At 32.0% G+C, this 15244-nt stretch overlaps 2 protein-coding genes across 2 annotated transcripts; one reads left to right on the top strand and one right to left on the bottom strand.

Annotated features, from left to right (window-relative positions):
- Positions 1–2514: 2514 nt before the first annotated feature.
- LOC125865547 (zinc finger BED domain-containing protein RICESLEEPER 2-like) lies at positions 2515–4326 on the top strand. Its single transcript, XM_049545754.1, has 2 exons — positions 2515–3988; positions 4247–4326. The coding sequence occupies exons 1-2, from the start codon at positions 2515–2517 to the stop codon at positions 4276–4278; spliced, it is 1506 nt and encodes a 501-aa protein (XP_049401711.1). The 3' UTR covers positions 4279–4326.
- A 2105-nt stretch (positions 4327–6431) lies between these two features.
- LOC125864571 (NDR1/HIN1-like protein 6) lies at positions 6432–8729 on the bottom strand. Its single transcript, XM_049544590.1, has 2 exons — positions 7759–8729; positions 6432–6794 (listed from the first exon to the last, which is right to left on the bottom strand). Exons 1-2 carry the CDS (start codon positions 8457–8459, stop codon positions 6779–6781), a joined length of 717 nt encoding a protein of 238 aa, XP_049400547.1. The 5' UTR covers positions 8460–8729; the 3' UTR covers positions 6432–6778.
- Positions 8730–15244: the final 6515 nt, after the last annotated feature.

A 15244-nucleotide genomic window follows, 5' to 3' on the forward strand; every position in this document is an offset into this window, starting at 1 on the left:
TTCAAGACAGTTTTTAAAGCATTTGAATTGTCCGTTAACACACGGTTATTCAACGACTTGATTAAAATATTTTTTGACTATTTTTTAGGAAAATAATTTAACACAAAAATAATCTACAAATTAACTTTGAGAAAATAATTAAATAAAGAACATTTTTTTCATTTTTTAAGAAAAAGGGACCTAGAAGGAAACATTTAAATGAAATTGTAATTTAAATCATTTTTAAAAATAATAATTAAAATCAATTTAATCTATAAACGAAGAAATCATTTTAAACTAATTCAAAACAAATGAAAGTTAGGACTATAAAACATTTGAATAAGTAAATAATGGACACACAAGTTGATAAAGTGGAATTTATTAAAAATAATTCTATTTTTTGACGAATTCGACTAAGTTAATTAAAACATTTCAAAATTCAAGTAAAAATAAAATTAGTCAAAACAAATTAAAAATGGTATTAACAAGAACTTGTAACTAGGGGTGTTCATGGTTCGGTTTGGATCGGTTATTGGTTAAAACCGAAACCAAACCAAAATTAATCGGTTTTTAAATTTCTAAAACCAAACCAAACCAAATCAAAAAAATAACCGTCGATTTGGTTATTGTTGGTTTGGTTCGGTTTGGTTCAATTTTTTTGGTTATTTCGGTTTGAAAGTATATAATTTGTTGAGGGCATATGCATTTCGATAGACACAAATACATGGTACATAAACAATCCATAGAAAAACTATTGTGAATTTAATTAAGCAATACTAGTCATAAAACAATTGAAAGAGGATTTAAAAAACTCATTAAGTTGTTACAAGACTTATTTCTAAAAAGAGAAAACAATTTATCTATGTAGTGGAAAATCAATACTAGCAAATAGCAATCTAGCAGAGTTGTCTTCGATAGATATATAACATATTGAATTTTGCATGATGTGGGCTTATGGCAACTGAGAATTTTTCCTAATAAACCAAAAAAAAAAAATGTGCTCCAAACTGATCAACTATCATCTTCTTTAGCTTAGCTTGAGCTCTAAATTACTCAATGCTCAAAGTAGTGTCCGGATATTCTGGAAAAAAAAATACACAATATTAGATAATATTTACTAACATAAATATGATCTAACTTTTTTTTCTTTAGAAAAGACAATAAGAGATAAGTAAAAAGTTCTATTATGGATCAAATTTTAAGAGCCAAAATAAACTAGAAGAAAGAATTAATAAGCTGTAAAGTAGTACTTTTTGCAACTATTTCATGTTTTTGAAATCAAAATTTCAGAACCAATAAAAGAAATGGGAAGAGATAACTAGAAGTTGTAAAATAATACCTTTTTCAACTATTTCAAGATTTTGCATTTCTTGTAAAAGATCTTCAATCTTGCATTCTGTAGATGCTGAACGTAACCATTGTTGACTACAAACAAGAGCTTCAGCCGTCTTTGGTGACAATGAACTTCGATAACAATCAAGAATGCGACCACCAGTGCTAAAAACAGATTCTGAAGCAACAGTAGATGTAGGAATAGCAAGTATATCTCTTGCAATTCTAGAGACTATTGGATATCTTTCAGATGAAGCTTTCCACCAAGTTAAAATATTAAAATCCTTAATCTTCTCTACATTGTCCTCCAAATACTTGTCAAGATCAGATTTATCATCAACATTATTATTTTCTTTTTCAAGAAATTTCTCCCATTGAGATTGCCACACATCAGAAGTATCCAATGCACTAACTTCACTCACTGCATCAGTCTGATCTCCAACAGTTTCACAAGAAGTTCCAACAATAGAATTTTTGTAATGATTATATAAGCTATTTAAAGTATCCGTTACTTTGGTAGATTTACTACATCCCTCCACAGAATTATAATAATTCTTAAAAATAAACTTCACATACTTCATTTTGAAACGAGGATCCAACACAACGGCAACCAACAACAACATATTCATATCATCAAAATCACCCCAATATTTATCAAACTTACCTTTCATCTTCTTAGCCATACCAGTCAAAAGAGAATCATCACACTTTGAATAATTGACAATTATGCTTTGAAGATTAAAAAGCTCATGACAGAAAGTATTTGAAGTAACATGTAAAGTACTCGAAAATTTCAAAGTGGTTTGATAGAAAATCTCCAGAAACTTGAGAAATACATTCACATCTCTCCAGTCTTCTGAAGATGGATGCTCTATCTTTCCACCTGAGTCAAGACAATATTTAAAGTACTTATGATCATCAATATACATTCTTGAAAATGCCTTTTCAAATTTGACAGCAGTATTTAACATCAAATATGTAGAGTTCCACCTCGTCTCAACGTCCAAACTCAAAAGTCCACGAGTATTTAGTTTAACCTTTTCAACATATGACTTGAAAGAAGTAGTTCTTGCACAAGAAGACTTAACATATTTCACAGCATTTCTTACCCGGGAAATAGACTTATTTTGTTCACTCAATCCTTCTTTCACAATCAAGTTTAGAATATGGGCATTGCACCTAACATGTAAAAAAATATTTTCCATGATAACACCTTTCCAATCACTAATTCTCCCTTTTAAGTGTGTGATTGCTGCATCATTAGCTGTTGCATTATCAAGTGTTACTGTAAGTAGATTTTCTATTCCCCAATCTAACAAACAAGATCACAAAGGTGAGACTATTGCAAAAGCTATTGAATCTTGTTTGTTAGATTGGGGAATAGAAAATCTACTTACAGTAACACTTGATAATGCAACAGCTAATGATGCAGCAATCACACACTTAAAAGGGAGAATTAGTGATTGGAAAGGTGTTATCATGGAAAATATTTTTTTACATGTTAGGTGCAATGCCCATATTCTAAACTTGATTGTGAAAGAAGGATTGAGTGAACAAAATAAGTCTATTTCCCGGGTAAGAAATGTTGTGAAATATGTTAAGTCTTCTTGTGCAAGAACTACTTCTTTCAAGTCATATGTTGAAAAGGTTAAACTAAATACTCGTGGACTTTTGAGTTTGGACGTTGAGACGAGGTGGAACTCTACATATTTGATGTTAAATACTGCTGTCAAATTTGAAAAGGCATTTTCAAGAATGTATATTGATGATCATAAGTACTTTAAATATTGTCTTGACTCAGGTGGAAAGATAGAGCATCCATCTTCAGAAGACTGGAGAGATGTGAATGTATTTCTCAAGTTTCTGGAGATTTTCTATCAAACCACTTTGAAATTTTCGAGTACTTTACATGTTACTTCAAATACTTTCTGTCATGAGCTTTTTAATCTTCAAAGCATAATTGTCAATTATTCAAAGTGTGATGATTCTCTTTTGACTGGTATGGCTAAGAAGATGAAAGGTAAGTTTGATAAATATTGGGGTGATTTTGATGATATGAATATGTTGTTGTTGGTTGCCGTTGTGTTGGATCCTCGTTTCAAAATGAAGTATGTGAAGTTTATTTTTAAGAATTATTATAATTCTGTGGAGGGATGTAGTAAATCTACCAAAGTAACGGATACTTTAAATAGCTTATATAATCATTACAAAAATTCTATTGTTGGAACTTCTTGTGAAACTGTTGGAGATCAGACTGATGCAGTGAGTGAAGTTAGTGCATTGGATACTTCTGATGTGTGGCAATCTCAATGGGAGAAATTTCTTGAAAAAGAAAATAATAATGTTGATGATAAATCTGATCTTGACAAGTATTTGGAGGACGATGTAGAGAAGATTAAGGATTTTAATATTTTAACTTGGTGGAAAGCTTCATCTGAAAGATATCCAATAGTCTCTAGAATTGCAAGAGATATACTTGCTATTCCTACATCTACTGTTGCTTCAGAATCTGTTTTTAGCACTGGTGGTCGCATTCTTGATTGTTATCGAAGTTCATTGTCACCAAAGACGGCTGAAGCTCTTGTTTGTAGTCAACAATGGTTACGTTCAGCATCTACAGAATGCAAGATTGAAGATCTTTTACAAGAAATGCAAAATCTTGAAATAGTTGAAAAAGGTATTATTTTACAACTTCTAGTTATCTCTTCCCATTTCTTTTATTGGTTCTGAAATTTTGATTTCAAAAACATGAAATAGTTGCAAAAAGTACTACTTTACAGCTTATTAATTCTTTCTTCTAGTTTATTTTGGCTCTTAAAATTTGATCCATAATAGAACTTTTTACTTATCTCTTATTGTCTTTTCTAAAGAAAAAAAAGTTAGATCATATTTATGTTAGTAAATATTATCTAATATAGTGTATTTTTTTTTCCAGAATATCCGGACACTACTTTGAGCATTGAGTAATTTAGAGCTCAAGCTAAGCTAAAGAAGATGATAGTTGATCAGTTTGGAGCACATTTTTTTTTTTTTTTTGGTTTATTAGGAAAAATTCTCAGTTGCCATAAGCCCACATCATGCAAAATTCAATATGTTATATATCTATCGAAGACAACTCTGCTAGATTGCTATTTGCTAGTATTGATTTTCCACTACATAGATAAATTGTTTTCTCTTTTTAGAAATAAGTCTTGTAACAACTTAATGAGTTTTTTTAATCCTCTTTCAATTGTTTTATGACTAGTATTGCTTAATTAAATTCACAATAGTTTTTCTATGGATTGTTTATGTACCATGTATTTGTGTCTATCGAAATGCATATGCCCTCAACAAATTATATACTTTCAAACCGAAATAACCAAAAAAATTGAACCAAACCGAACCAAACCAACAATAACCAAACCGACGGTTATTTTTTTGATTTGGTTTGGTTTGGTTTTAGAAATTTAAAAACCGATTAATTTTGGTTTGGTTTCGGTTTTAACCAATAACCGATCCAAATCGAACCATGAACACCCCTACCAAATAGTATCGGTTTTTCAAAATGTAAAACCAAACCTAACCAAATCCAACCAAATATCGGTTTTTTTTATCGGTTTGGTTCGGATTGCGGTTCGATTTGATTTTTTAACCATAACCATGAACAGCCCTACTTGTAACCATAAAAAAGAGATGAAGGCACACGATCGGGACAACCACTACCTTTACCTCACAACACGACTAATGTATTTATGATCTTAACCAAAGCGCTAAATCATTCAGAGCAGAGCAAATTAAATTACTTGACAATGAATCAATGGATCAAACCACCACCATAAAATACCAAAGAAAAACTCCATTAATATTCTGGTTTCTACTCACTATCCAATGATCCGTGGGAAGCGAAGCTAAGAAAACACTAAAATGAGAAGCTGAATGCATCGAAAACAGAACTCACAGCATACAACACACCATATTGAAAACAGAATACAAGAGGAGACCAAGTTACCTTTTTTTGAGGCAGCAAACTGAGAACAAAACGAGCCAACGACTTCTTACACCGATTTAGACTCGAGCAACAGACAGGCAAATTTGAACCAACCTCAATCAAAGCCTTTCTCGGGACTTAGAATTAGAAAATCGTTTCGAAATTTCTTGAGTGTAAAACGACTATTGCCCAAAGAACCAACCTCAAAACCTTGTCCTCATCCCTTGAGCATAGGAAACTATTTATGGGAAAAATTGGGGCGATTTAGGGGTAAAATCCGTTGGATTTTTTGAATCTCCTTGTTTCTTTTCGAGGCAACAGTAGAAAGGAATGGAGAGTTGTTGTTGCTCTGAAACTCCGCAAAAAGAGGAAAAAAGGAGACGTGAGGATGATGGGTCTGTACGACTGAGGCAGAAAAGAGGAGGAAGACGCGGAAAAGCTCCGAGTGCGGCTCCGCCGTTTGGAATCGCTGCCGATGTTGACGGGTCAGAGTTGCAGCTTTTACTGGTTTTGAAGGCCTGATGCGTATGAAGAAGACGAGCATTGGGTGCTGTTTAGCAGAAAATAATTGGGCTAGAAATATTAGTATTGTGGGCTGATGATCGGAACGGGTCTTTTGTGTGAGAGGAGTTGGGCTGATTTTTGGTCTTAAAGAAAAGGTTTGGAGTAAAACCAAATGGCTAGAATTGTAATTAACGAATAGCCAAATAAATTGATAATTTATCCGATTGAATTAAGAATGTAGCCAAACTGTATAAATTGCGGCAATTTATATAAATCAGATGCTAATTCATCTGTGTCTATTAAAATTGAGTTTATATATGTATATGTATATGCTCTCCGTGTTAGGCTTGTCACTTGTATATGTATACATAAATATATGTGGAATCTTTATATAAATACAAATTTCTATTAGTTGTAATTTATATATGTATATGTTCTCTATGTTAGGCTTGTTGCAAGGAGTGATTCTCATACCTTTATATAATTGTTTTAGGTCTAGATTTGCATGACTTTAAAATACACCACTAAAAATGAAGATTGTTTTCTTATGTATCCAACATCTCTCGTGTTTCGTCACAATGATATTTCAATAAACCAATCTGATATCCTGAAATGCAGAATCAAGTGAGCAAATAAACAGAACAATCAATGAGGTGAATGTGTATTTTCACATTTTCAAGAACTTTGTAAAATGTCCCACATGACAGAAATAGCCAGTGCCTTTACAAGTAAAATGTACCTCTTATAGTATCTATTTTTTCATCCTCTTATAGTTTGGTTACAAGTTGAAATTATTCTAAGGTATACTTGCAACTCCACCTACTACTACCTTACTATAAAAAAACACCAACTATAAGATGGAACTTCTCAAACTAACTTAGATCAAACTTTATATCCTAATGGTGAGCATAACATTATGAACTTTGATTTAGGCACAATAGCATTTCATTCTTCTCATCCTATGCCGACAGCGATGTCTTTCGTTCCTTAAATCAATCAGTTTAAATCAAACCTGCAAATCAAACACACAAATATAAGTGCAATTCAAGAGTTAGAATGCTTCATGTATAGTTTCTAGCAAGATTAATTCATATACTTTGTTCTTTTCATAGTACACCAAAGAAGTTAGATATATCAATCATGACTAGTTTTTTTTTTCCATTAAAGTGTCAAAGCTAAGATGGCATCTTTCTTAAAACTTTTTTTTGTCTATTTCACCTAAAACTTACAAGTAATAGCTACTCCCCATGTGCATGGTTCAATCACCAATTCAATGTATTCTTTAATAGTATTATTCATATACATTGACCATGTCAGGTCACCTAAAAGAAAACTACATGTAACTGCTTATTATAGTGGAACAAATAACCGAGAAAATAAGGTACTGCAACAAATCATAATACTTGTAATATAGTAAGGAAATAAAAAGGCAGAACATTATTGTTGACTTCATATGTAGCAGAAATTCAAATGCAAAAAGGTCATGCTTCATTATCTGCATCTTTGTACTATCATTATTTATCACCCAAATGATAAATCAAAGGTCACTTCAGCTATAACCTAGGTTGTTCGGACTCTTAAAAAGTGTTTGTCAGATCCTTTAAAATTTATGCATCTTTGGAGGATCCGATACAATCTAATCAACAAAGGTTATAACCCAAGCTTTCTAATTTGGCATAATACATAGATAGACATCTTAACTTTACCTCAACTCGCACCTAAACAGTCCGGACTTTAAAAAATACACATCTAGACACTTTAACTTAATTTTAACCCCGTAAACAGCCTAACTTTTAAAATGCACATCTAGACACATTCTCAAAGTGTGCATTTTCAAAGTTAAGATGTTCGCGAGACACACCTCTGTCAAGATGATCACAATGAAAGCTGGGATGTTCAGCTGCCGGTGAAGGCCAAGTTAAAGTGTCTGTCTATGTATTATGCTTTCGAATTTATTCACAGTTGTACTAGCTTACCAGTTAAACAAGGTGATGCCACATTTTGGTGTAGCACCATTTTCAATCTGCTTTAACCTCAAAGATCCACAAGAAACCTTAACTCTAATTTTCCAACTCTTCCATCCTTTATATCCAACACCAATATCAGTACTCACATCAACAGAAACTCTCAAATTCTTGTTCTTGAATCCATTCATAATCAATTTCCCAATACTGTCATCATACAACAACTCATTCGATTTCATAACGAATTTAACAACTTTAACCTTCCTATTCTCCAGCACAAAACCAACAACTTCACCTGCACCCATGTTTATGTCGTTTTCGCCTTTCAAATCCACTCTAGTATCACCATACACAATCTTCAGCTCCCCATTTGGATTTTTTAACTCCACCCCAAGTGCTGATTGTGCATTCAATCTTTGCCCATCCTGGCTTTCACTAACATTGAATTTAGTAAACTCAAGAGATCTTAAATGGAAAACAGGGAGTTTTGGATCAAACCAAAGGTAAAACAAACCACAAGCAGCTACTAATAAGAGTAACAAGATTAGTATAATCAAAAAGCAACAACAAAAACATCTGCAACAACAACTTCTGTTTTTCTTCTTTTGTGCATTGAATGAAGGTGGAAGATTAACTTTTCTTGGTGGCATTTGGATTGGAATTGTAGGATCTTTGAAGCCTGGTGGCTTCTTTAATGGTTGCATCTGTGACATTCTTGAATCCAAAAAAAAGACCCCTTTTTCTTGATTCTTGATTTATAAGTAAATCTTTATGAATTATGAAAAGAGAAATGTTACATTAAATCAAACAGGTTATGTGCATAAAAGGGTAAAGTTTGAATCTTGATGAATAAGAAGAATCAAAATCAAGATCAAGATTATATCATGTAGGAATTAAAGAAAGGATTTTGGGGATTGGAAAAAAGAATAAAAAGATAGATGTTTTGTGGGGTTATGGAGGTGGAATTTGGAAGTGTGTATGGTGAAGACAGAGAGAGAAATGTGATGTTATTAGCGTTTGTATATAATTTTAATTTAATAAATATTATGGAAGATAAAATTTTTATGTCAACTCTTTTTTTAAAACATCTTAGAAAATTAAAATTTTAGTTTAAAACATTTTTAAAAATCTATAATGCAATCCAAAATTCAAGTTCATATGAATAAGTAAAATATTACTAAAAGATAATGTTAAGTGAATTTTTTTTGAAGGAATTAATTGGAGTTGTGAAAGATCTTGAACATAGGAATTGTGTTAGCATATATATATAAAAAAAAAAAAAAAATCAGAAAGATAAGAACTATTCTTTTAATATTTTACTTTTTTTCCTATGGATTTGGCTTTTGGATCGGATCAAGTCAAGTTTTTCAATTGAATTTTTCTTTATTAGATTATTATTTTTTTTAAAAAAAAGTTAGCGTCGAAAAGTTTAGCATTTTCCCATTTTGTGATTCTTTAGTTATAGTATTTCAAAATTTAGTGATGTTAAGTTAAGTGACTTTTATAAAAATAAGTGATAATTATGCGATCATATGTGAAATTTACCCTTAGCCGAATATTAGGCAAGAACCCCAATTTTTTTTAAAATAAAAAATTGCAAGAACTACCAATTGCCAACTAAGGGAAAAAAGTCTGAATTTTGATCGAAATTACTGTAACAATCTCAAACTTTGGACAGGATCTACTATCCCTGCATTATAAAGATATGTAAGTGTACTGTACAAGTTACTATTTATAATGATGCAATATTTATGATATTCACATGGGCTCAATCTTTAAAATACACTATTAAATAATGGAAAAGATGATAAATGCTGCCCAAAATTTGAAATTGTTACAATAATATCGATCAAAGTTCGAATATATTTCGAAAGTTTTTTCGTGCTAACTAAATGTTGTGTTGTTAATGTTGAATTTTATGCAAAAACCAAAATGCTAACCAAATGTTGTATTCTTAATGCAAGACATCAGATAGAGCATTATCCTTACAATATCTTCTTAAGGGAGGACCAATATTTCTACTCAAAATATAATATATAATTTTTTAGCGGTAATAAATATACATATTAATAAAAAGTGTTAATTTTTTTATCGACGTTAGTTAATTGTAATTAGATCTAGTGTCGTAATAGATTTTAATGACATTTATAAAGAGTGTTAATATGCAATTGTCACTAGTAATTACCTCTAAAAGAATATATTTAACAACAATTAAACTAGTACTTCTAATTAATTGCAGCTAAAAAAAATCAATTTTAGTGTAGCATCATTATCATGTCAAGAGGCACAAACTTAAAGTAGCACTAAGGAGTCATTTGATGTGAGGTATAAGGTATAATAATTCCAGAGATAGAAATATAAGACTATTTTATCCTGCGTTTGATTGGAGGTACTATGCAATCCTGAAATTATTTATCCTACCATTTATACTATAGTGATAGAATAAGTTATTTTATATACATAATGAAATAATTTATTTCAAAATTATTAATTTTGAGATAACTTGTTCCTAACTAAACGATCGCAAGATGAATATAGCAATGGATACTTCTCCTTACCTAAAACTCAAATATCACTCCCTCTCTCTCACAAGCAAAAAGGACTACTCTTCTCTTTTTTAATATTTTATTTAAAACAAAGATGGTTGACATGTCTACATTTGAGCCTCGAAAATATTTTCCAAATAAATTCATACCCTCCCACTTTTAGGTTGTAAGTTGCCTTGTCCATTCTATAAAGTGCATAATATAATATGAATTATTTATTCTAATGTTTGCAATTCTAAAATCTCAAAATTTTTACAATGTAAAAATAATTGTGATAATGTCTGGGCAAAATTGCAAAAATAAAATAAAAAAATTGTGATATTTAATACTAAATTTATAAAACTTTTCCCACAATGGGAACAAAAGACCAACTGTCTCTCCTTCATGTTTTTGTTTGTTATTAAATTATTTTCTATTTGGTTCTGGCAAATCTCATTATAATATTATTATCTTAAATGAAAATGAGTTGTCAAAATCATTTTCAGCATCTAAATTTTATTTTAGGTGAGACATATTTCGTGGGGAAGCTAAGGTACCAGAAGGAGGCTCATCCTATCCCTTTTAATCGAAATCGAAAAACTAGATGGTATATATGGCTAAAATTCACGAGATTATCTATGTCTTTGAGTGTCACCGACTCTATATCATCATAGTAAGTGTGACGTAGTTATTACTTCCTACTTCTTTCAATAGAAATATCAATTTTAAGAAGGATCGGAAAAAAAAAATTGAAAAATATTTTTTTCTCCATACCAAACACACCCTTAAGTTGCTGTGGCCATTTGGAAACTGTCGTTATTCTGCTAACTGCTAAGGAGATTCGAATTCCTAAAAGCAATGTAAACCAATTTGGTATAAGTTATAACATTTGTAATTTAGTCCACATATTATGCAATAATTGATGTTTGGTCCAACAGATAAAGCCTTATGTTCATAAAAAGAAATTGTTAAAGAATGACAACAACGGGACTAATGAGATGTGTGGACTCCTTATAGGATTGGACAATCGTCCTTCCTTTGAGCTTTTGGGGTATGAGTTAGGCCTAAGATTTAATTTAATCTTGTATCAGAGCATGACACATCTCACCCTATGTTGGACCCCCGAAATGAAACTTGTTTACGCACCAGATGCTAAGCATTGAACGTGAGGTCAGGTGTTAAAGAATGACAAAAGTTTCACATTATTAGTTAATGATATGGGTGGATTCCTTATAATGCTTGGACAATCCTCCTCTCTTTGAGTTATCTTTTGGGATATGAGTTAAGCCTAAGACCTAATTTAACATGGTATTAGAGTCAAACTGTCACGACCCGAGTCTACACCCTAAATGTGGTCGGCACTCGAAGACCATTGCTGGTCCCCAAGCGAACCCTCATCCTGACTGACTACAAGCGGAAGACTAACTTAAGCATGCAAAAGCTTAAAACTAAAATAAAAGTTCATAAAACTTAAATACAAACTTTAAATCCAAAGAAAACTCTATATAATAAAAAGGCAACTTTAGTCTTTAAATCATTTAATAAAATAAATGATACAAACTTTTCAACTATACTGACTATCTATGAAGCCTCTAACTGTTAAAGATGGAAGTCGGGACAAGACCCAAGACATCCTAACAACTGATATAACTGAAAGGTAAATGAAATCCTCCGAAAACAAGGAGGCTCACCATAGCTAACTCAAACTCCCGGATGTATCAATGAAGCTCATGTTGATGATCTTGAATACCTGTGTCTGCATCATGAGAAGATACATGCCAAATGGCTCAGTACGTAGAATGTACGAGCATGTAAGGGGAATTCTAAAACATAAATATAAGCTTGAAACTTGATAAAAAAGAAACATATTTATCTCTTCTCAAACTTTCTCAACTCAAGAAATACTCAAGGTACTCAAAACTACTCAAACTTACTCAACTCAGAAGTATTCAAGGATAAGATACTCAACTCAGAGATATGATATTCGACTCAAAGATATGATATTCGACTCTGGATACTCAACTTTGAATACTCAACTCAATATGACTGAACTCATTTCAATATAAAACAATTTAAAACAAGTGCAATATAAAGAAACAAATTGTTTAAAAACATGTTGTCAACTCTGTGTGTATGCAAGGATACAACATAACTTTGAAATGTATGTAAAAATACAAATAACCTGATGTATATAAAATACAAAATACTGTTGTGGGAGTTTCTCTAACCGACAACCATCACATAAGAGTTATTGTGATGATACAACGATCTTCCTCATGCTGCCAGCGCATCCTATACCCGGCCAAAGGTATAGGACCTGAACTGCCTAATGGATCCACTAGTCTATTTTGAAAAAGGTTCATCTAAAAAGTATAACCTTTTTCTATCCATGGTGGCTATGGTTTATGGAGGCTGTGAGTTGTCTAAACTCTCCCCCATATCGGTGCTCAATACTACTCCCAAAAATATACTAGCTCTTATGTTTTAAAAACATACTTCTTTCTGCTGATTTGAGATAATTGCTAAAAAACTTAGCTCAAAGGCTATCTTGGAAATCCCAGTTTCCTCTCTTGCTTCATTTAGAAAGCGATAACTCTTTTCTGAAAACTAGCCCGAAAGCTCTTTGGAAATCTCAGTTTCCGTTCTTATTTAAATGTGAAAACATTTATAAACTCTTTGGGAATACTTAGTCCCCATATACTTTTGAAGAAAAAGACTTCAAACTTTACTATTTACTCTTTACTGAACTCAAAACTTAAGTCTTAAAACAAAGTTAAAACGTTTGTAAAAGACTTCTTAAAATATGGTCCATACTGAACTATGGACATGAACTACTCAATGCAAGGTTTTCAATAACCATATATAGAACTCAAATACTTGGAACTCAAGAACTTCAATAATACTACTCATTTCAAGAATGCTCAACTCAGAGTTCATGCAGAATTATGAGCATGAACTACTCAACTCAATGACTCAAAGATACTTCTCAAGAGGGGTTAGGAACTCAACACTTAAAGGCTTAGAACTTGAAGACACCACTTCTCTGAAGGATGCTCAACTTACGACATGCATGCGGAGTTTATGGGCATGAACGACTCGACTCAAGGATCAAACTATTAATAAGGAACTCATGTACAACTCTTCTCATTCTCATACTTACTTTCTCAAAAGTTAACTCAAATCAATGATAGATCTCAAAGGATTCAGAATTGAACTCAAAGACTTCCTTGAACTCCATTCTTAACTCTCTCTTGAATTTGAATTATGAATTCAAGAGTTATGATTCATGATATGAAGGATCTCAATAACAATATAGCTATTCGATAATTAGGAATAGAACTTTTAAAAGAAACATGAATTCAAGAATTCAAAATCAACTTAATTATCTCAAGAATACTCAAATCTAGGGAAAGTATCCTAGATTACTCTTTTACTGATCTGAAAGTAGATGTAGGCGTGAGGACGAACTAGTCCAACACTATGATAGCCTTACATACCTAGAAGAAAAAGATTCTTGAAGAATCTTTAAGAATATTGAAGATGAACTTGATTAGAAGCCTTGAAACTCTAGCTTGAAGGTAAACAATCAAGAAAACCTTTCTTGAGATTCTCGAGTTAGTTTCTTGAAATCTCTATGGCCAAAAATTTTGATTTTCATGAGTGAAGATGAAAATCTGATTGTTTTGAGCTTTTTGTTTGTCAAGAAATTCGTTGATGGTTTTCTTGGAGGTAAAAAGACAAAAACGGTTATTTTCAATATTTTTCCGTCGGCTAATTCATAACAGCATTGTATAGGTTACTAAAATAGCCATAACTTTTTACTCAGATATTGGATTGACGTGAAATTGTGGGGTTGGAAAGTAGATTCAATTACCTTTAATTGGATAGGTTATGGTTCACGTAACTCTTGATATTCTAAGAGATATGGTCGTTTGAAGTTGACCCAAGTAGAATCTTACATCAAAACTTAATGAAACTTCAAGAACACTTATCAAGAACTCATCAAGAACTTAAATCCTAAAATTTCAAGAACGAAATTACGCTGAATAAATCATGATTGGTGTGTGGGTGAAAGAACCCAACATTATGGAAGCTTACATACCTCTTAGGGATCAAACCCATGGCGACAATCCGCAATAACTCTCAAGAACGTCGACGAACGCCTTCATCCTTTCCTCTTTTCTCCTCTTCTCTCTTCTTTTCTCTTCTTGAACTCTCAACTAAAACCCTAGGCGTAAACTAGGATTATAAAACTGAACCTAATCAGATTATACCCCTAAAATATTACTAAAAATGAATTAAATCTGATTGGGTAAGGAAAAGACCAAAATACCTCTCAAAAATTCGGTTTTGACTTTCCTTATCTAGACAACCCAACTTCGAATGGACATATCTCCCTCATACGAACTCGAAACTGAGCAAACTCAGTGACGTTGGAAAGATAATTCAAAGATCTTTCCTACGGTATCTGGTATCACACCTAAATCATCTTGAACTAGAATTTATGGTCGTTTGAAGTCGACCCAAAACTCATACTTAGCTTAACTTGCAAAATTTCATATTTTTGTTATTTCCAATTTAGTTCTTTTTGGAACTCAAGGTGCTACATCTAGAAATTTTAAATTCCTTCATAAAATCCTACTCACAACGACAAATGGTTCGAGTCTTAGCTCAAAAAAATTTCTGGGGTGTTACACAAACTCATCCCAATTCTTTATTCACCGATATCGAGACCTCATATTATATTGTCCACGCTCTGGTTAATGAGGTTTGGAGATGTGCATGAGAGTGTTAAGAAGTCTCACGTCAGAAAAGGGATGGCAATTGTCTCCTTATATGGACTTGAGATAATCCTTCCCTTATAACCTAATTTTTGAGGTTGAGTCAGATAGAAGAACCATCTTTATACAAACACATCTCTAAATCAATTGGAGGATCGGTTCCTAACCAAGATCATACAATGGAGTACATGA

This window comes from Solanum stenotomum, chromosome 5 (genome assembly GCF_019186545.1).
Source record: "Solanum stenotomum isolate F172 chromosome 5, ASM1918654v1, whole genome shotgun sequence".
Taxonomy (NCBI): domain Eukaryota; kingdom Viridiplantae; phylum Streptophyta; class Magnoliopsida; order Solanales; family Solanaceae; genus Solanum; species Solanum stenotomum.